This window comes from Miscanthus floridulus, chromosome 7 (genome assembly GCF_019320115.1).
Source record: "Miscanthus floridulus cultivar M001 chromosome 7, ASM1932011v1, whole genome shotgun sequence".
NCBI lineage: Eukaryota > Viridiplantae > Streptophyta > Magnoliopsida > Poales > Poaceae > Miscanthus > Miscanthus floridulus.
The window spans coordinates 119,723,611-119,745,571 of record NC_089586.1 but is presented as its reverse complement, the minus strand read 5'-3'; the positions used below and the strand labels follow the sequence as shown (position 1 = coordinate 119,745,571).

At 48.9% G+C, this 21,961-nt stretch overlaps 1 protein-coding gene and 1 pseudogene across 1 annotated transcript; both read right to left on the bottom strand.

Moving 5' to 3' along the window:
* Positions 1 to 952: 952 nt before the first annotated feature.
* LOC136467738 (uncharacterized protein At5g39570-like) lies at positions 953 to 2,631 on the bottom strand. The gene is made up of 2 exons (XM_066466512.1): positions 1,500 to 2,631; positions 953 to 1,366 (listed from the first exon to the last, which is right to left on the bottom strand). Exons 1-2 carry the CDS (start codon positions 2,022 to 2,024, stop codon positions 1,223 to 1,225), a joined length of 669 nt encoding a protein of 222 aa, XP_066322609.1. The 5' UTR covers positions 2,025 to 2,631; the 3' UTR covers positions 953 to 1,222.
* Positions 2,632 to 3,084: 453 nt separating this feature from the next.
* Positions 3,085 to 20,744, bottom strand: LOC136467737 (probable serine/threonine-protein kinase SIS8; annotated as a pseudogene).
* Positions 20,745 to 21,961: the final 1,217 nt, after the last annotated feature.

Sequence of the window (21,961 nt, the reverse complement as noted above, 5' to 3'; positions counted from 1 at the left end):
CCTATTTTAGTCTTCTTCAACAATAAGACTCAAAAGATAACTTTTTATGCAAATGAGTTTCCAGGAGAGAGGATATTTTGGATTATGCCTCTCCTGACACTTAAAATGGGTCTTCCATATATGTACTCTGTGGGAGGCTATATGTATTATATTATAGAACTATTTTAGATCTAGGTTCTGCAATGGGTCACATGTTGGAGATAGACTTACCACTGGGAGCTACAGGTTTACACAGTAGCCGTCCTAGGTTACACAGTAGCACTTTCGTTTGTATTTGGCAATTAGTGTCTAATTATGGACTAATTAGGTTTGAAAGTTTCGTCTCACGATTTCTCACCCAACTGTGCAATTAGTTTTTTTCGTCTACATTTAGTATTACATACATGTGCCGCAAAATTCGATGTGATGGGTACTGCGCAAAAAATTTTGGAAACTAAACAGGCCCTAAGTACTCTCCCGTCCACAAAAAAATGGAATTCTCGTCTTTCGATGAGTCAAACCATATGAATTTTGACTAAAATTTATATAAAAAGCACAAACATTCATGCATCATATAAAAGAAGTATCATTAGATTAGTTATAGAATATATTTTTACAATTAATTTATTTGGGAACATAAATGTTAATATTATATTATTTACTATAAACCTGGTTAAACTTGAGCTACATTGACCGGCATGGATACTATAATTGTATTCTTTTGTAGACGGAGAGAGTAGTTGCTATGATGGATGGATAAATAATGTCATTTTCCAGTTGCACTTTTGTCATTGAATTTAGGATTGGAAAATTGCTATATGTCAGTGAAGAATGCAAGTTGACCAATAGCAGCTACGAAGAACAGCACCTGTGCAGCATGTCATTTATGACTTTTTTTACTGTGAACCTGAAAATCAACGGTACTATTTTGTTCAAAGAACAATCATCACAAATAACCCGCTTGAGATTATTCAGAACTACTTTTCAGCCATATAATGGTATTTTTCTCTCACAATATTTCAACATAAACATTAGTATAAGCCAAATTTCAGCATCAGGTATATAGGTTATCAGGGCAGTAGGAAGCTGAAGAACAAAAACAAGGAAAAAAGTAGGCGGCGTCACTTGAGAAGCAAAACTGTGTCCATCCTAGCCTTGCTTATTTACTACTGGTATAGGAGATTCAGCGAGGACGATACATAGTACGTATAACGCATGATTAGTGTATATGAGACTGAATAGCTCAATCGTCGTAGTCGTGGCGGCGGCGGTTGTTCTTCTCGTAACGCTTCTTCTTGTCATCGTCATCGGAGTCGTCGTCGTCGTTCTTTTTGTAACGTGGTTTTCTGTTGTCGTCGTCATCCGAGTCATCGTCGTCAGCGTCACCCTGTAATTTCACGCAGGCCAACAAACCATTAGCACGTACGGGAACTTGCAGTTAAGCTAAGAGGGACTACAGCTCGAGCCCATGTTTAAAACGGCCCAGATTACGAGTTTAAGGCCCATCGGCCTACGCTCACTTTCTTCTTCCGGCCGTAGCTGGGCTTCTCGTCCCCGTACGACGGTTTCGGCTTCCTGTACGCCTGGTCGTCGTCGTCGTCCCCGTACGAGGGCTTCGGCTTCCGGTACGCCTGCTGCTCGTGGTCGTCCCCGTACGCCGGCTTCGGCTTCCGGTACGCCTGCTGCTCGTCATCGTCGTCGTGTCCCTTCCTCCCGTAGCCGTGGGTCTCCTCTTTATGAGGCTGATGAGGCCGCCCCGCCCCCGCGTACCCGCCGCCTCCACCGTACCCTGCAGCTGACCCGTGGGACTCCTCGGACCCGCCGGGCCTCCGGCCTCCGTGCTGCGCCTGCTGGGGACGGTCGTACGAGGAGGCGGAGGAAGTGGCGGTGGAGATCGGGTAGCAGGTCTCCTCGGAGGGCGGCAGCGGGCGCCCGAAGGTGAGCGCGATGTCGTAGCCGCCGCCGTAGGGGGTGGGGTCGTACTCGTCGAAGTCAGCCACCTCGTCCGCCCTCCCGCCTCCCCAGAAGACGCCCGCCGCCGCCATCGTCGCGCGCTCCGCTAATTCTGCTGGGTGCTCGCCGTCAGCGTCTGCTAATCCGTGCGGAGGTGGTTTGTGCGTGGTCGGGTGATCGGTCCTGGCTTCCGCGATGGGGGCCGATCGATCTCGGGTTAATTAGCGCGGTGTGCATGCATGGCATGGAGACGGCGTACGTGCGTGCGACGTTTGCGGAGTTTTCGTGGCTGGGAACCTGTCAGATGGAAGCGGGAGGAGCGCTGGCAGGGGCGCGCTTGCATGGCGACGCCGTGCGGCGCGCGCGCTCGGGCTCCACTGTTCACGACGGATGGACGGACGGTGAGAGGCGAAGCCGCGAAGGCAACCAAGCGGTCGGGTGTGGAGGACAGGAAGACGGATGGACGTCACGATTTTCCTGCCGAGATTTGGCTATTTGCCCTTCGCCCATTCCCCACTGTGGATAGGAGGGGGTGTGAACACTGCACACAGTCAGAGAAGAGAAGCATAGGCCACGTACCTTCCGAGTTCCGACCGACCACGAACACCCACATCGTGACCTGCCGTACTTCCAAATGACCGAAACCATCAACGGCACTCGCTCAAATTCGGAAAACAGCTACAGGCCTACAGCAGATCGAGATCAACTTGATGCGAGCACCATGAACCATTCAGTATTCCGTGCTTCCAGCTGGTGAGCAGTCAGTGAGGAACACCAGACATGGTGCGCAACGACGAACTACGGCCCACTTGAACAGGCCGAGCAAAATGGACACACGTCAGCCACGAGGTGAGTCCAAACTCGCAGCACAAGCTGGGCAACCTTTCCCTTTCCCTTTTCAGGTTGACAGCACGTTACATCTGTTGACATTTACACATAAATACCCACCATTTGGTGAGGCACAACGAAAGAAAAAGGAGGGATGGTATGAACAAAACACCCCTGTTCTGCCACCCATATCAGTTCCTGGTTCAAGCGTTCCACAGTGCCAAACCATTACTGTTCTGCACAGTTCCTTGCATAGATCACAGCCCTCCGTCTTCTTTCACGGGTATACCAGCACTGATCTTCAAATGTGGATCAATGGCAAGCGGCCTTAAGCTTACCGTCGCGTTGCCACTCTGAAGTGTTGCGCCTCTAGTTGGATAGAGTAGCAAACAGACCAACATCACATCTTTTTTCAACTTTAAACACATGCTTGCTGTTACTGTACAGAAATAACCCTACAAGTTATGGACGTTGTGCAGTCGCCAATCACCTTGTCTCACTCATCTGTTTGTTGTACTCTCTGTCTTCGGGGCTAGATTGCTAGCCAAGTTCTTCAACAGTGGTTTTAGTTTAGCCATGATATCTGCAAATGATGGCCGCAACTTTGGGTCCCTGAGGCATGTAGCAAAGTGAATTTAGCAAACAAAAAATGCATATATGGTTTAGGAAGATGCAATGCACCAAGAACGGTGCAATATTTTGTATTGCATCAAGAAAGTTAAGAATACTAACGTATGCCAGCATTGCACTATTATCTCTGCTATAGCAGGATCGATGTTATCTGGGATGTCAAGGCGACGACTCTGAAATCCTACTGCACCGACCACTTGCATGGCATTCATTCCTTCCCAAGGCTGTAGTAGTGTACAAAGTTCCCATAATATGACTCCGTAGCTAAAAACATCGCATCTGCCAGCCCATGCAAGATTTCAGCATGCAAAAAATAATATCTGATAGGGTTATTTTTTTAACCGAGTCTATAACCACTTACTTTTCGTCCGATGGTTCATTACGAAGTACTTCTGGTGCCATCCACTCCGCCTGCACATCAGCCAAATTATTCAGTAGAAGTAGCGACTAAGGTAGCATTTGCACCAACCAGTGTGACAAAGATTTAAAATGATAATGAATGGATTAGCACAAGTCAACCTGAAAACACAGCCCTATTTCGCACTGGTTAATCTAATAATCTTATCACCAGTCACACTAGTTACCAGCCTGTTCGCTTGGTCGTAAACGATCGTAAATTTTCAGCCAGAACAATATTTTTCTCTCACACCAAACCAGCCAGCGGTAATAATCCACGATCGTATACGATCGTTTCAGCCCCAGCCGAACAGGCTGTAAATGTTTATCTCGTGAACATACTTTAGGGCATGTTTGGATGCACTCTTATTCACCTCAATCCACATGTGTTGGAGTGGATTGGGGTGGAACTTAAACTATTTTCCACCCCAGTCCACTCCAACACACATGGATTGAGGTGGATATGAGTGCATCCAAACAAGCCCTTAGATGGCTCTAAATCCAAGAAGGATACCATGGCAGGGCAGTGAATGATGACCGTACCACAAGGGCAGAGATACATGAGATACTAGGAACCTTGGTATATTTCTTGCTTACTGCTGTTATTTTTCTTGAACAACGCAGGAAAGCTGCATGTCATTTCATCAAGGAAAAAATGTACAGAAAAGGGAGAGGCCAAAAGAAGCCCCTCACAACCACACCTCACACACACGAGACTACAAAAAGACGCGCCAAGCTAAGGGACATAAACACGACTACAACCACAACCTCCAACCTCAATGGTTGGGGCCTAGCGACCTAAAGAGGAGCTCGTGGAGGGCCGGGGTGCCAACCAAACAACACAAGCTGCTTTTCATTAGCCACTGTGAGAAAGAGAATATGAATATTTGGTCTAGCATCTTCAAAACAATGGCATTCCTATGTTTCCAAACCACCCAGGTGACAAGGATGATTAAAGAGTTAAGGCCTTTGCAGTTTGCACATCTCCTTAGGGAGACCTCTAACAGCACTGCCCCACCACCAAGAGAAACTGGTTGTACAGATTTGTGGCGCCACTGCAGACATGTTAAGTTGCGGGTGAGGCATCCCACGTTTGGCAAGACGGTCAGCCGTCCAACACCGATTATTGATGGCCAACGAAACAAAAAATTTGCATTTAAGTGGAGCCCAACTTTTCCAGATTCTTTTCCATGGGGCAAATTTGATAGTCCCCAAGAAAAAAAGTTTGGTAGGCCGACTTGCTGCTGTAGGAACCAGAAGAGGAGAGTTTCCATCGGTGTTGATCTGGGACATCTTGCTGAAGGACCAGGACATCTACTAAGTCCCAAATTTGAAGGTACTCAGCCAACACTTGCACTGTAAGGACTCCTCTTACATCAGCCACCCAATCCCAGTTATTTAGAGCCTGAACCACTGTCCTTCTCTTGACAATTCTACTGGAGATCAACTTGCATAAATTAGGTGCCAATTCAGCAAGCCTCTCGTGCTGATGGCTTTTCAGTCTCAGTCCAATTTATGGAGGTTACTGCTGTTGACGTACACATGTCCGTCGAACCTTCTTCCATATGTACCACAAGTCTATGATAACTTCAATGCACCTTTTTGATTCATTCTTCCATGTCTACCCCTACTTAAATGCATGCTAATCAATGTCATGCACTTGCCACCCATCTTAACTCTAGCAATGATTCCAGTGCTGTGCTCAAGTAGTCAAGTCCAAATGGACTTATATCTGGGATTGGAGGCAGTAAATCCTATCACAACAGGATGCCTTTGTAGACCAGGGGGGCATCCTTAAATCTAGCTTATTATTTATCCGTAGGTAACAACTCAAACTAACAAATTGTATGCTTCCCTGGAAGCCCTTCACGTACCGCTGCTGCTACCCCTTGTGTGTACGTGCATGGCCGTGTAGTTCATAGTCCATAAAAGCTTGCAGAGGCCTTCGAGTGAAGTTTACTGTAATTTAGGCCTATCTTATAAACAATTGTTGTTCTTAGGTGCTATCAGTGCAATAAACGAACTTATAGGATGACAATAAGTCCAACCACCTAGGCCAAAAAGGACACTGGAAAGGAAATCAAATTAAAGCATAAAGTGGTATTTTGCATATTGAGTAGCATTCTTCAAACACAGTGTATTCCATAAATAATATTTTTCCTTCACTTTGATTACCGAAAGCGTTGTTTGCATATTTGATGGCTATAGCATCTCTGCAACAAATTGAAAGTAACACACGATTGTACGGAGAATTTTAATATATTGCAGTGAGGATGTACTTCAGACCTTTGCCATTCATCTAAACCCTGTAACTATGATCAACAATCTTCCTTCCATACTAGGGCAGTTAAAATTATACCTTCAAATATTTCATTCCTTTTCCATATTCAAGGAGCACGATGGAGTAAGTTTATTAATACCTGATGCAATTGTATTAATATTAACTACACATCAGAAAAGTGTATTCACTGCCAGGTAAACTCTAAATATGTAAGAGCTCAGCTAACAGACAAACCATACCCTTGCAAAATTTTCTTAGAACAAATGAAGACAATTTACACTTTACATGGTTACAGGACTCAACATCGGAACAAAAGATAATCATAGTGATGCAAATGCCTCTACACTCTCCCAAAAACAAAAAGTTAGACACACTTCAAGCAATTTGGTTACACCTGCTATTAAACCACAAATGCTTTAGGAGTATGCAAAATACTCTCTGGGAGAGTGCAGAAGCATTTTAGAAAAACTAATACGATTGTCAAGTTGTGCAAGCTTACTGTTCCAGCTGTTGATCTTGATGACAGGAAGGTATTGTTCTTCATTCTTGACAAACCAAAATCGCAAACCTAATAACAAAAAAGTTATGTAGCAACTAGTGATACAGATTGCAAGAAATGCAAAATGTCACTGTTATAAAGGAATTTGTATGTTACCTTCACAACCCAATTCTTGTCCACCAGTAGATTCGGGGATTTCAGATCTCTATGAACTATAACTGGTGAGCAATTATGCAGATAATTCATACCACGAGCCTAGACAATTGAAAGAAAGTTTACTGATAATATCTCACATATACTTCTCCATATATACACCAGCATCTAGCAATAGAGATATTCAAAATTTTCATTAATAATACCACATCAAGTGCCATTCGTAAGCGCTTCCTTTCATCTAACTGGTTGTTGGGTCGGTGAATCAAACGGAACAAACTGCCTCTGCAATACCAATAACAATTGCACAGGTAATTTTCAGTAAATAGCACAAATTTTTAGCAAGTGCCGGAAACTGCAGCTACATGTCGTGCGAGTTGAATGAGGTATTCAAATGGGTGATGGATAAGTCTCATGTGTGGCTGGTCTTTGTGGGGCTGTGATGCTCACATGGTCCTTGTGGCTGTTTTTCTGTTTTTAGGACAGCATCTTAGACTAGAGGACAGCATCTTAGAGGACAACATCTTAGACTAGAGGACAGCATCTTAGCTAGGACAGCATATTAGCATCTTAGACTAGCATCTTGGCATATGCTTGGCTGGCTAGCAGCCTATAAATATGTAACCCCAACCCCTCAGGTTGGCATGGCATTTTGTGTGAGCTTGTGTGAGAAATAGATAAGAAAATTGCCCCAACTCCTAATGTCATCCTCTCTCGATGAGAGTAAGAATTCTCCTACCACCAAGAGTGAGAATTCAGCGACTAACAACTGGTATCAGAGCCGTATTATCCTGTAGCCTGAGCATCTCTTGCTCATCTTCTCTCCCAGCCCCACAACAGCCCCAGCTGTTGGCAACAGCAGCTCCTCCGGCCGCTCCTGTTCACTCCTCTCCCAGCTCGTCTGAAGCAGCCCTCTCCCCACGCAGCAACCCCCCGGTAGCGCGTCATGTCCGCAGGGCAGTCTCAGCGCTCGGTCGCCTCGAGCACGCGGCGTCGGCAGGAGGCCGAACTTGCCGCGGCAGAGGAACGCGAGCGAGCGGCGGCAGAGACCGCTGCGGCGGCGGCAAGGGCGTCGAGGCTGGCAGCAGCCAGAGCGGAGGCGGAAGCAGCGGCGGCGGCGAATGCAGCGCGTGCGGCGGCGGCGGAGGTCGAGGCTCTGCGCGGCAGCATCGGCAGCTCCATTTCCGCTGATGACACCGCCGACGCGGACCTCGAGCTGCTAGAGAGGGAGGCAGCGCGAGCGCGGGCGGCGCAGTGGGCAGCCGCGCACGTCCACGAGCGTGGCGGCAGCCCAGACAGGCGCGGACGCGCCGGTGGCGCTCCTGGAGGAGGCGCGCACGGCGGCGGCGCTCCTGGAGGAGGCGCGCACGGCAACGGTGGCGGACGGGTCGATGGAGAGCGCGGCCTTCACAGGCAGCGTGGCTCTCTCTCCCCGGATCGGTACCGACGGGTCGATGGAGAGCGCGGCCTTCACAGGCAGCGTGGCTCTCTCTCCCCGGATCGGTACCGTGGTTACCACGGGCTCCAGGCTGTTGTCAGGGACGTCGGTCCCGGCGGTGGGTGGCCTACCCTCACCAAGACCAACTACGTCGAGTGGGCTGCGGTGATGAGGGTAAAGCTCCAGGTGCGGCACATGTGGGAGGCAGTCCGGTACGGCGACGTCGACTACGACCTAGATCGACGGGCGCTGGATGCTCTCATCGCTGCAGTCCCGCCCGAGATGCAGTTCTCGCTTACCAGCAAGCGGACTGCCAAGGAGGCTTGGGACGCCATCGCTGCGGCACGCATCGGCAGCGACCGCGCCCGCAAGTCCACACTGCAGGCACTTCGCAAGGAGTGGGAGAACCTGGCCTTCAAGCCAGGTGAGGACGTTGATGACTTTGCTCTCCGTCTCAACACTCTGTTGCAGAAGATGGTGCAGTTCGGCGACGACACTTACGGCGAGGAGAGAGCTGTCGAAAAGCTCTTCCGCTGCGTCCCCGAGAAGTACAAGCAGATGGCTCGCTCGATCGAGTCACTGCTGGATCTCTCCACGATGTCGATCGAGGAGGCGATAGGTCGCCTCAAGGTCGTCGACAGCGATGAGCCACAGTCCCTCTCGGGGCCCATCACCACTGGCGGGAAGCTCCTTCTCACTCGGGAGCAGTGGCTTGCCAGCCAAGGTGACCGGAGGAAGGGGGAGCCTTCTTCCGCGACAGGCGGCCGCAAGCGTGGCAAGCCACGCAAGGCGCGCAGAGACGCCCAGGCCGGGGCGCGAGGACGTGCCGAGGGTGATGCCCGCGGAGGCGCCGCCGGCAGGCACAAGCCGGCACGAGACGACGCCTGCCGCAACTACGGCCAGCTTGGCCATTGGGCCAAGGACTGTCGACAGCCACGACGCGGCCAGGCCCACGTCGCACAGGCGGAGGAGGAGGAGCCGGCTCTGTTCATGGCACATGCCAGCATCGAGCTACCTCCAGCGGCACCGGCCGCAGCGGCTCTCCTCCACCTTGACGAGCCAAAAGCACACGCCCTCCTCGGCGACAGCTCCGGCAACGACAAGACTGACGGGTGGTGCCTCGACACCGGCGCCACCCATCACATGACCGGTCGACGGGAGTTCTTCACCGAGCTTGACTCTAGCGTCCGAGGCTCCGTCAAGTTTGGGGATGCCTCCGGCGTGGAGATCAAGGGCGTCGGCTCCATCATCTTCACCGCCGTGTCTGGTGAGCACAGGCTGCTCACCGGAGTCTACTACATCCCCGCGTTGAGGAACTCCATCATCCGCTTGGGACAGCTGGATGAGAACGGTTCGCGCGTGGTGGTTGAGGACGGAGTCATGAGGATTTGGGATCGTCGTCGTCGCCTTCTTGCCAAGGTATCCAGAAGCGCAAATCGACTCTACGTCCTTAACGTGCAGGTGGCACAACCCCTCTGTCTCGCTGCTCGTCGGGACGACGAGGCGTGGCAGTGGCACGAGCGTTTCGGGCACCTTCACTTTGAGGCCCTGAAGCGGCTCAGTGCCACGGAGATGGTGCGAGGCCTGCCGTGCCTCGACCATGTGGAGCAGCTCTACGACGTCTGCGTGTTGACGAAGCAGAGGCGACTCCCCTTTCCCCAGCGGGCGAGCTTTCGAGCCAAGGAGAGGCTCGAGCTCGTGCACGGGGACTTGTGTGGCCCGGTGACACCGGCCACACCGGGAGGACGACGCTACTTCCTGCTGCTCGTCGACGACCTCTCCCGCTACATGTGGGTGATGGTCCTCGGCAGCAAGGGAGAGGCTGCGGACGCCATCAGACGCGCGCAGGCTGCTGCGGAGGCGGAGTGCGGCCGCAAGCTGCGCGTGCTGCGCACCGACAACGGCGGCGAATTCACGGCGGCTGAATTCGCGTCGTACTGCGCTGACGAGGGCATTCAGCGCCACTACTCCGCGCCGTACAGCCCGCGGCAGAACGGCGTCGTCGAGCAGCGCAACCAGACGGTTGTGGGGATGGCTCGGGCCCTCCTCAAGCAGAGGGGGATGCCGGCTGTCTTCTGGGGAGAGGCGGTGGTGACGGCCGTCTACATCCTCAACCGCTCGCCTACCAAGGCGCTCGACGGCAGGACGCCGTACGAGGCTTGGCATGGGCGCAAGCCGGCGGTCTCCCACTTGCGGGTCTTCGGCTGCCTCGCGTTCGCCAAGGAGCTTGGCCACATCAGCAAGCTCGACGACAGGAGCACTCCGGGAGTGTTCATCGGCTACGCGGAGGGCTCGAAGGCCTACCGCATCCTCGACCCGAAGACACAGCGTGTGCGCACGGCGCGCGACGTTGTGTTCGACGAAGGGCGAGGATGGGCGTGGGACAAGGCGGTGGACGATGGCTCGGCTCCGACGTACGACGACTTCACTGTCGAGTACGTCCACTTCGAGGGAGCTGGGGGAGTAGGCAGCTCTTCTTCGGCGAGCGCGTCTACCCCAGTCCCCGAGCCTCCACCGACCCCGGCGCCTGCTACTCCGACAGCTCCACGCTCTCCAGCCAGGACCTCGGCTGCGATGAGTTCTTCGCCGGCTTCACCACAGCCGGCAACGCCACGCACTCCAGCACCGACAGGCACCTCTCCGGACACGTCTACTCCAACACCAGCTCGTGTCGAGCACAGCCCGGTTGAGCTCGCTACTCCGCTCTCTCATGACGAGGAGCGCATCGACGCGTACCACGACGGCGAGCCGTTGCGGTACCGTACGATGGAGAACCTTCTCGGCGACCAGTTGGTGCCGGGACTGGTGCCTCACGACCTGGAGGACCTGGAGGCGCAGTTGCACCTTGCATGTGACGACGGCGAGCCTCGGTCGTTCACAGAGGCCGAGAGACACGCGGCATGGCGCGCCGCGATGCAGTTGGAGATGGATGCGGTTGAGAACCGCACCTGGGAGCTTGCTGACCTTCCACGTGGCCACCGCGCGATCACCCTTAAGTGGGTGTACAAGCTGAAGAGGGATGAAGCCGGCGCCATCGTCAAGCACAAGGCTCGCTTGGTGGCACGAGGTTTCGTGCAGCAGGAGGGGGTCGACTTCGACGACGCCTTTGCTCCCGTGGCACGGATGGAGTCCGTGCGACTCCTCCTTGCGCTAGCTGCCCAGGAGGGCTGGCGTGTTCATCACATGGACGTCAAGTCGGCGTTCCTTAACGGCGACTTGAAGGAGGAGGTCTACGTGCACCAGCCGCCGGGATTTGCGATCCCCGGCAAGGAGGGCAAGGTGCTCCGCCTGCGCAAGGCCCTCTATGGCTTGCGGCAGGCACCGAGGGCGTGGAATGCCAAGTTGGATTCCACGCTAAAGGGGATGGGCTTCGAGCAAAGCCTGCACGAGGCGGCCATCTACCGACGGGGCAATGGAGGAAATGCCCTGCTGGTGGGTGTCTACGTTGACGACTTGGTGATCACCGGCACCAAGGATGCGGAGGTTGCGGCATTCAAGGAAGAGATGAAGGCCACCTTCCAGATGAGTGACCTGGGGCCTCTCTCCTTCTACCTGGGAATCGAGGTGCACCAGGATGACTCTGGGATCACGCTTCGACAGACCGCCTACGCCAAGCGCGTCGTTGAGCTAGCTGGGCTCACCGACTGCAACCCAGCTCTCACTCCGATGGAGGAGAGGCTGAAGCTGAGCCGCGACAGCACGACGGAGGAGGTGCACGCTACGCAGTACCGGCGTCTTGTGGGGAGCCTTCGCTACCTCGCCCACACACGGCCGGACTTGGCATTCTCCGTCGGCTACGTTAGTCGATTCATGCAGCGACCGACGACGGAGCACCAGCAGGCTGTGAAGAGGATCATCCGCTACGTTGCGGGGACTCTCGACCACGGCCTCTACTACCCGAGGTGCCCTGGGGCGGCACACTTCGTCGGGTACAGCGACAGCGACCATGCCGGCGACATCGACACCAGCAAGAGCACGAGCGGGATCCTCTTCTTCCTCGGCAAGTGCCTCGTTAGCTGGCAGACGGTCAAGCAGCAGGTGGTGGCCCTGTCCAGCTGCGAGGCCGAGTACATAGCGGCCCCCACCGCTTCGACTCAGGCGCTCTGGCTCGCTCGACTGCTTGGTGATCTCCTCGGCAGAGACACTAGAGCGGTGGAGCTCAGGGTGGACAGGCAAAGAACCCCGTGTTCCACGAACGCAGCAAGCACATCCGGGTGAGGTACCACTTCATCCGAGGCTGTTTGGAGGAAGGGAGCATCAAGGCGAGCTACATCAACACCAAGGACCAGCTTGCGGACCTGCTCACCAAGCCCCTTGGGAGGATCAAGTTCCTTGAGCTCTGCTCCAGGACCGGGATGGTTCAACTCTCCCACAAGACGACGCACAAGACTTAGGGGGAGAATGATGGATAAGTCTCATGTGTGGCTGGTCTTTGTGGGGCTGTGATGCTCACATGGTCCTTGTGGCTGTTTTTCTGTTTTTAGGACAGCATCTTAGACTAGAAGACAGCATCTTAGAGGACAGCATCTTAGACTAGAGGACAGCATCTTAGCTAGGACAGCATATTAGCATCTTAGACTAGCATCTTGGCATATGCTTGGCTGGCTAGCAGCCTATAAATATGTAACCCCAACCCCTCAGGTTGGCATGGCATTTTGTGTGAGCTTGTGTGAGAAATAGACAAGAAAATTGCCCCAGCTCCTAGTGTCATCCTCTCTCGATGAGTAAGAATTCTCCTACTACCAAGAGTGAGAATTCAGCGACTAACAATGGGTACGTGTGAACTAAGCCTAAAAGAGTATGTGGATCCTACATAGCTAAATGCATGTCATGCATGTGTTGAATACTACTGTTTATATCATTGTCCCAAGCATACCTTATCATATTTCTTAAATCTATGAACACCGCATGCGGTAAACTCGGTAATAAGTCACTTCCTACTAACTTAATGCACAGTTCTTAAAGACAATCATTATCTGTAAAAGGGATCTTCCTATATTCATGCAACTTAGTCATTCCTAGTTATTCAAGAAAAAATGTGCAGCATGGAAGATATTAGACAAAAGCTTGTGCTGGGGACACATTGCATTCTAAATCATAAGGTAAATTATGAAGTAAATAATCTAAATCAAGAAATCCCACCTTGGAAGAAATTCAGTGACAATAGAAAGATTAGGCACACGAGTGATGGCACCCATGAAGAGAACAACATTAGGATGGCGCAACCTCTTCATTATTCGCACCTAGATATGAAGCAATGCATTACCAGGTGGTGCGACAACAACTTATAAAGAACTCAAACAGTCTCTAATCCCTAAGAAAGGGAGTAAAATTTCAAATTGTAAAATGATTGTTGGGGCTGCTGTTATAATCACTAAAACGTTGATACATAAACAGCTAGAATTTGCATGTTAATTAAGAAACAGTAGTCAAAATGAAGCATCAGAAAAGATTGAGTATTTCAAACCATCTATTGTGTATTTCATACCACTTATCTATCAGCTACAAGCCAAAGTTCTCCTGTGTGTTCAAGAAAAAAATGCAGCACTAACTAATCTAACAAATTTTACAGTAATTTTCAAGTGTTGCAGGAAAACACAAAGAATGCACAATTAACAAATCCAAATTTCTGTATTTCAGTCCATTTATGTCAGTGGATGGCATGGCATAGACAGAGGAGTATACCTCAGTTCTAAACTCTTCCAGAGCATCACTTGAAAAATCCTGTTGCAAAAACTTCTTGACTGCAACTTCCTATAGACAAACAAATTTGTGATTCTGTAAACAACTTGGTAGCAGTGAACAAAGCAAAAGAAAAAAATACAGTGACAATAACAAATGGAATAGCTAGAACTTCAGAAGACAGAATGCAACAATGGATGGATCATTTTTTTTTCAAAAATAAGAACTACTGACACCAAAAATGTTATAAAACCTGTTAGTCCAAATGATGCTAAGGCCTGTCACTAAGATATATGAAGTCACCTAAAGTTGTAGGGAAAACATAAAGCAGCAGACAGAAAAATGTAGGTGCTGTTCAAGTCTACAAATAAAATATTCTCCTTTTCGTTACAAGATTAACCGTTTCATGGTATAAATGGAGAAAAGCCACCAAATCTATGAAGTATTTCACTGGAACATTGCCTTTTATTAACTGGTTTTTCTCATTACTAGATGTCTGTAAGATTGGCAAGTAAAGAGGTATTTTATTTCAGTGTTGGCACAGATAATATTGTGACATTATCTAAATTAACATTTCTTCACATCCTTAGATCAGTATACCAAAAGGGTTGAACTTCATATTTTTTTCCATAGCACATTTAGAAGTTGCTGACTCAAAAGATAAGCAAGGTATTTTTTTCACTGAAAAAACTTACTGTTCCATGCCATTCACCTCTATAAACTTCTCCAAACGATCCTGGAACATAACAGGTTGAATTGAATTTAAAAAACATGAAATACGTTTTTAAAGAAAAAGGATAAAAGAAATCACTTTCCACAGTCAATAAAATAGTAGTATGATTATGAAATCATTTTCATAAATAATAAAATAATAAATCAACTTTACCAAGGCCAATCCGTTCACCAATAACAATTTCTTCCCACTGGATCTCAAACTCTGCAACATCTTCCAGAAGATCAGATTTCGCACTCTCTGTCCCACTTGATTTATTTGATTTATCAGAGGTTCGTTCAGCTTCCTTAGGAACTTCTTGGTCCAGAGAATTATCTTGGCCATGATCAGTTTCAAGGTGGTGTTTGTCCCAAAGGTCATCTCCAGCTTTCTCAACTGATTCATTTCCTTGAGAGGTACTTGGTAAGCTAAGCAGCTGATTACCAGGCTCCAAGTGCTCATATTGCTTGCTAACAGCAGCAATTGTCGCAACAACTGCGGCTGCAGTGACAGTGGCTGCAGCAGCAACAGGCACATCAAAGTTTACGTCATTGTTAGATTTAGTGGCAGCAGCAACCATAGAGGATGCCACCACTGCAGCAGCTGTGACAGGCAATTGCTTTGTAAGTTGGGATGGAGCTTCCTGAGGAGGTGCAGAAGGTTCGTACTGAGAAACAAACGGAGATGCAGTATCTCTGATATCATGGGGGTGGTAAATGCCCAAGCCCTCGACAGGCTTAAGTGACTCCAGAGGTGCTCGGTGAGGAGCAACTTTTGGTTGGAGTTCATGTCCAGGATGATGAGGCAACAATGGACCATGACCACGATCTGTGTATTCCCTTGACCCAAGCTCGTTCATCCTCCTTTTCATTTCATCCTTGCTTTGAAACAGGGTGGTGTCATACACGATGAGGTCCTTTGGCTCTTCCATTGAATCTTCTGAAAACAAGTCAGGTGGTGCCATTACACCATTTTCAAGTAAAACCTCATGGATTTTCTGAACTAATTGTGGATTTTCCTTGGCAGCATTAATCATGTACTCTGAAATGTCCTTCACTTTCATTCTCCGGACAGCTGGAGTGCTCCCCATATCTGGCGTAGAGGGTGAAGTTGACGAAGAATCAATGGCCGCAGTATATTTTTCTTTGTTTTTTCCAACAATAATGTAGTCTGTATTTGTAGATTCATTACTGACAGGCCTATTTTCACTTGTGAATGTGCTAACTGATAGTTTCTCGAATGAATTTGATAACACATTTTGTTGATTGCTTGTCTGATTAGTTGTAGGTCCATCAGTATCAGGACCAACATTGCTTGAAGTGGATCTTCGGTCAAGTAACTCATACTCAAAAGAACCATACGCTGAGCTCGATACACCACTAAGAGAAGATCCAAACAGATTGGTAGTATCATCTTGGCCGAAGTGATGATTATCAGGGACGAAATTTCTGTCTAATTCTGTGGATAAAACAGTAACATCTGAAGGAATAAGTGTACCGGGACCAGCCACAAGATCAACAATAAACTCCCTGCAAAACATGCAAGTATAGGTGGTTACTGTATTTAATGCAGAACTCATTTCTTAATGACGGCATTAGGATGAACAAGTTTGATGTCTACAAATAACAAAAGTGTGCTATGTTGTCCAATTCTAATAAGGAGAGAAAGGGACGGCACCAAATGGGAACGAGGCACTGCCCTAGGTACGAGACCAGCACCTAGGACTGTCTGTCCTCTATTGTTCCATCCTACAAAATCCCATATGCAAAGGGTGCAATATACCTTCCGTCTTTAAATTTCACAATGTTCAAAGCTCCATCATCTGATCCAGTGTATTGCTTTCCTTTCAGCAGACGGCAAGGTACATCAAGGCCATCAGCCAAAACCTGCGCAAGCATGATGAGAATTAATTGTTAGCATACTTATGGATTGTCGTTTCAACAGACATCATTGACAAATATTATGCCATGTGTTCAGGGAGTTTATAGAACAACATGAGAATTTGGTGTGTAGAGAACTACATATTCAATTTGAAATATAGGACAGCATGCAACACATTACAGAATATGATTCTCAATGTTCAATGTTGGCAAATTCTGTTGGTAAATAAAGTTCAAAGCTGGTGCAAGAGTTACAGGATCGGAGGTTAGGTCAGCCTAAACATGTCTATAAAGTTACTGACCTTAAACAGCAGTGCACGATGACGAGCTAGACCAATTTTTAGCTGGCCAAGTGGCACAATTACACTTCCAGTACCACTTCTTAAGTAGCTAAGCATATTCTGGTATTTCACTGACATGCTCTCAGGATCAAACACTCCACCCATGTGTCTAGCAACTAGATTTGCAAGTCTCTTAACCAAAGCATTGCCCACAGATTCTGAAGTTCTCGATTGAAGTTCAAGATTCATCATTAAGGCCTCCTGCTGAAGTTTCATGAGCTCAGGGTCTTCACCTCTGTGGACCAACACGGCTTCCCAGTCAACTTTATGTGAAAATGGCTGAGCTCGTAGCTCAGCAAAAGAGGGCATAGTAACTGATGTCGGCCCATTTCCAACATAAAACAGATCATAAAACCCATCCGATATTTTGTCATCATAGCCAAGGGCATTAAAATTCTGTCAATGATGAACAAACAAATATATCATGAGGCACCAGACATATCAGATATATGGTGAGTCAAAAATTAAGTAGGGAACATGAGTCGGTTTCACAAAACATCAGTGCCACCCAGAATATCAGCCATCACTATAATCCAGATTAAGATTGATCAGTCATCATAGGTGGAAGAGATGTCATTCATGTCAACATGAAGTCCCTTTTGCAAGCTATCACCACAACTTTTACCAAACCTTACACAGCAATGGTGTACTATTCAACAAATAGAAAACAATTTACAAAATAAAGGCACCTAGAATAGTGATTTTGCTCTACAGAAAGAAACCCTGTTGTCACTGATAGAATAAAGGGTATGCACTGGGAACTCCATGAAATAATCCATGCAGCTGAAATTTTGTCTAAACACGAGAGGCAATCTTTAACTTTCGAATCTCAAGTCCAAGCTCGGGCAGCTCATTTTGCCACGACATATGCAAGATTTCAGCCATCCGGTCAAATGCAAATCACATCGTACGGCTAAAATTACGGCTACCGTGCGTGTCTTCCCGTCGCCTGCCGTGAGTTCAAGAAGATTCACGACTCAAGCAAGCAGGCAAGCACACAAAAAAGGCCCTTCCATCTTCCAGCCACCTAGAACGCCACCTACGAGCTACGGCCATTCGACCTTCGCCTGCGATGTGGCGGAACTCTAGGTCGGTCACGTCGTCAACCTCCGCCCACCACCGGCATGCGAGGGCTGTGCCCATCACTGCGGGGGCTGCGCTCGCCTTCGTGGACGTGACACGCTCTGCGGCGCAAAGCAGGGGACGGGCCAGCACTCCCGCAGCCGGAGCGGCCGCAGACGTCGATGACACTAGTCGGCTATTTGACGAAATGCCTCCAAGGCAAGTTGCTCACCAAACCATGTTTTCGTCGCGTCCACAATTCCAAATCTTCTATCTAAGATGTTCTCCCAATCTAATTTGGACGCAGGCCTTGCAGCCGGCATCAACACAAAAGCAGCTTCTAGAACTCTCAAGTCTCAACTAGAGCAAGGATGCAAAGAAGATGGCCTTGACGCACACTAGACTCAATCAGTAGTTTATCTGAAGCAAATGACCAATTTGTGTTTGAAAGATCACATAATTTGGTAAACTAATAAATAACCAAGAATAATTTAACTGGTGCCCTTTTTATTGAGATCTGCAATGCACAAATGGTAACCCATCTTTAGACAATTCCTAGGTATGATAAGTGCATCGTTGAAAAAATGCCCAGACCTTGTCTTGAAGCACGAGGTGACCAGGTGACCATAGCCCTGGGCGGCTGGGCCACTGCCCACTGGCGACCCAGATGAGTTGCGTTCGTGCAAGGAGAAGAAGCTGATGGCGGGGAGTCAGATACGCAGACATCTCGAACACAAACAAAAAGGTCCTTCTCTCTGTCATTTTTTATCAGAGATTCTTTCTTTTTGAGTTGCGATTGAATTTGGGGGTGACTCTGCTGAGGATTACATGATTTAATCTCACAAGCTTAGGTATTGAGCAACTACTCTGCTGTTGAAGTTCACGGTTCTTACTTCTGAATTTTGAAGCTATTGCGAAGGGCACTAGTACCTATGCGGCTATGCCTGTATTACTTATCAGTTTTAAAATTGTCTTTGAAGCAACGATACTGCATATATATCTTCTGCAAGCACAAAATTAGTATTACCTCGAGAAATATTTTACCGATTAACTGATGCAGTTTTTTTACTTATATTCCTATGCTGCTTAGATCTTTTAGCAGTCGTCCTTCACAGTTGAACAGTTAAATCTAACCACATCTATTCACTGATAATACATTGAACAAGGATATTAAACAGGGTCCATTTTCAGCTCTTTATTAGTACAAGTTATTATCTTTTACACGATCGCACTTATCCCCCCATGTTCTTGCCACCTATCAATTGCTATACTTTGATCGCTTCTGTTCTACAAGTCAAGCAACTTTACAAATGTAATTTCTGAAAGTATACAAAAAGTAAAAATGTATGCATTTTTCTTGCATGAGTTCCAGTTATGGTGCAGATTGTTTCCCATATGGCTCTTTTCGTTTTCCAATTTCACTATTCTATGTTCTACAGCATACATATGTAACTGCAGGTTCTTCCAAGACACATGAACAAAAGCACTTAGATAAACAAACAAAAACTGAACTTTTATCATAAAACATTATCCGAACCATCTCCTTTTCTTTGATCATGAACAAAACATTATACTGCCTCAAATTGTATTCAAGAGGCCTGAAATTCAGTTGCCTCCTGTAGGCGTGAACTGTGTCATTGAATTAGTTTCTCTCAACCTCAATAGCCTGACTTTCTAATATATTTGTTTATCTTACTATATACTATCCACTGCACAAACATCAAATTGACCAAAAGTCTAGGAGAGGTGTCCAGGTCAGGCACGGCAACGCCGTGCCCCAGTTTCTAGTGCATTCTATATTTCTGTTCTTACTAAACTAAATTACATGATAGAACACTGTAATGCAGGCAGTTGGTAGAAAAAACAAGCAAATGGTATGGAAAAAATGTGTAATCCTAAGCATTCGCACGTCATGCAATATGCTCCACGATCACAATTCACAACTGCAATTGGAATACTGCTATTGGAAGATGAAATTGAACATGCTAAGTACTGAATTGGAAACTGACCCAGTATCGGACCGCGAGGACCTCGGCAGGGGATCTCTGTGGAGGGCAGAAGCCCAGACTAAGTTGCTTGGCGACCTCAATCTCCATCTCCTCCGGATTGTCCCGCGCGCTCATCTCCAGCACCAGCTGAATCTGGTACGCCTCCAGGTCGTCATCCTCCTTCTCCCTCTCCCGCTTCCTCTCCTCCGCTTCCGACGACTCTCTTATCACCCTCTCCTCCACCTCGTCCTCTTGCTGAGACCGCCTCCGCTCCCGCTCCATCTCCTCCTCCCGCGACCGCCTCAGCTCCCTCAACGTCTCTTCCTCCTGCGACCGCCTCCGCTCCCTCTCCTCCTGCTGCGATCGCCGCCTCTCGACTGCCCCGGACTGCCTCGCTTTCCTATCCTCTGCCCCAACCCCGACCGACGACGGCGAGGACGACGACGTCGGCACCTCCGGTTCGACAGGAATCGGCGGCGGAGGCCTGGTAGGCACCGAGTCGAGCCAACTGGATACCGCCGAGGTCTGTTGCCTTTGATCGTGGTGCGGTTGATGATGATGAACCCCACCAACACCCCCACCGGTACCGGTACCGCCTTTGCGAGAGGGCGGAGGGGGAGGCGATGATGCTCCGTCGCCCGAGCCCTCGCCGATGTGGAGCTTCCTGAGGAAGTTCTTCATGCCGCCGCCACCGCCGAAACCGGGGTCGCCGTCGCAGTCGCAGCTATCGCCTCGCCTGCTACTACTGGCGTTGGTGGTGGGTGGGTGGATCCGACATGGCCACTGAGACGCTGAGGCGGAGGGTCTCTCTCTGATTAGCGTTTGGCAGCGATTGACTCGTCCCCGAGTGACCGAAACCGCATTAGTTTAGTCGTTATCGCTAATCGCAAGCGACTAGTAGCCTACTCCTGCCGGCTTAGCTCGCGCCTCCTCCGTCGTCCGTCCCCGTCGCCGTCCCCGCGGCGATGACTCGACCAGGGGAGGATTAGGCGAAGAGAATTCGAGGGTTTTACCCGAAAGAGAACGAATTCCGGGCTTGCGGTTAATTACCAAATGGAGCTTGGTTTAGCTTCGAAATTACGTCTGCTACAGTGTGTGCGATTAATTAGGAAAGGTGTGCGCATGTCTCGTAGACCACGGGATAGGCATGGACCATGAGTTTCCGTTGGTCATAGATGTCCGGGTTTAGCGTTTCCGTAAGACTGACATGTGGGGACACAGTACCCGGGGCCCGCATGTCATCAGCGCTAGTACGTGTTTTGCGCCGATAGTGAGATGACCGTTTTGCTCACCGAACAGAAAGTGATTAGTAGCAGAAAGAAAGAAAGCGCGCTTACACACACCACCGCCTCTAGCTCGCGTGGACGCGGATCACGATCACCTTGTTCACCCACGTCAGCCTAATATCCCATGACATCGGGCCCGAACCGCAAGGCAAGTGGTGGCGGACGACGACGGGACGAGCAACGTCGGATAGTCGGATGAGCACCACTCCGCGGCCCCCACGCACCATTGAGACTTGCACACTACTCCTAGTACACTACCGCGTGGACCCCGCTTGGTAACTTTTTATGCTGCTCCCACTGACACGCTGATCTGGCAGGCCACTTGCCATGCACTCCTATTAGTAGTGGACAGTGTGCATTTATCATGTCCCATCCCTTCTCACACGCCAGACCACGAACTGTCATGTGGGACCTAGAACTCCGCGGCGCTTGGACCCCACTTCCCATGTGAAAGCATATCCTTCGCCAGCGGACCGTGCGATACTCCGGCAGATAGACCAGTTGGCGGGGCCCACAAGGTGGCCAGTTCAACATGTTGGACTGTCTCGGTTGTGGGATTTTCATTTTTCATTCAATCTGCAGGCCGAGGACTATTGCTCCGGAACACGTAGTACTCCCTCCATCAGGAAATGCAAGTTAATCAGTTTAAATTTTAACCAAAATTATATAAAAATATTAACATTCTTGATGCAAAATTAGTATCATTAGATTAATCATATAATATATTTTCATAATAAATTTATTTAAAGACATAAATATTAATACTATCTGTTATAAACTTAGTCAAATTTGAGCTCCTACGGATCCCATAATTACATTCTTTTCTGGACGGAGGGAGTACCATCGTAGTCTG

Coding starts and splice junctions, on each gene's coding strand:
- LOC136467738 (XM_066466512.1), bottom strand. CDS start 2,024: ATGGCGGCGGCGGGCGTCTTCTGGGGAGGCGGGAGGGCGGACGAGGTG. Junction 1,367..1,499: donor GCTACGGCCGGAAGAAGAAA/GTGAGCGTAGGC, acceptor GTGAAATTACAG/GGTGACGCTGACGACGATGA.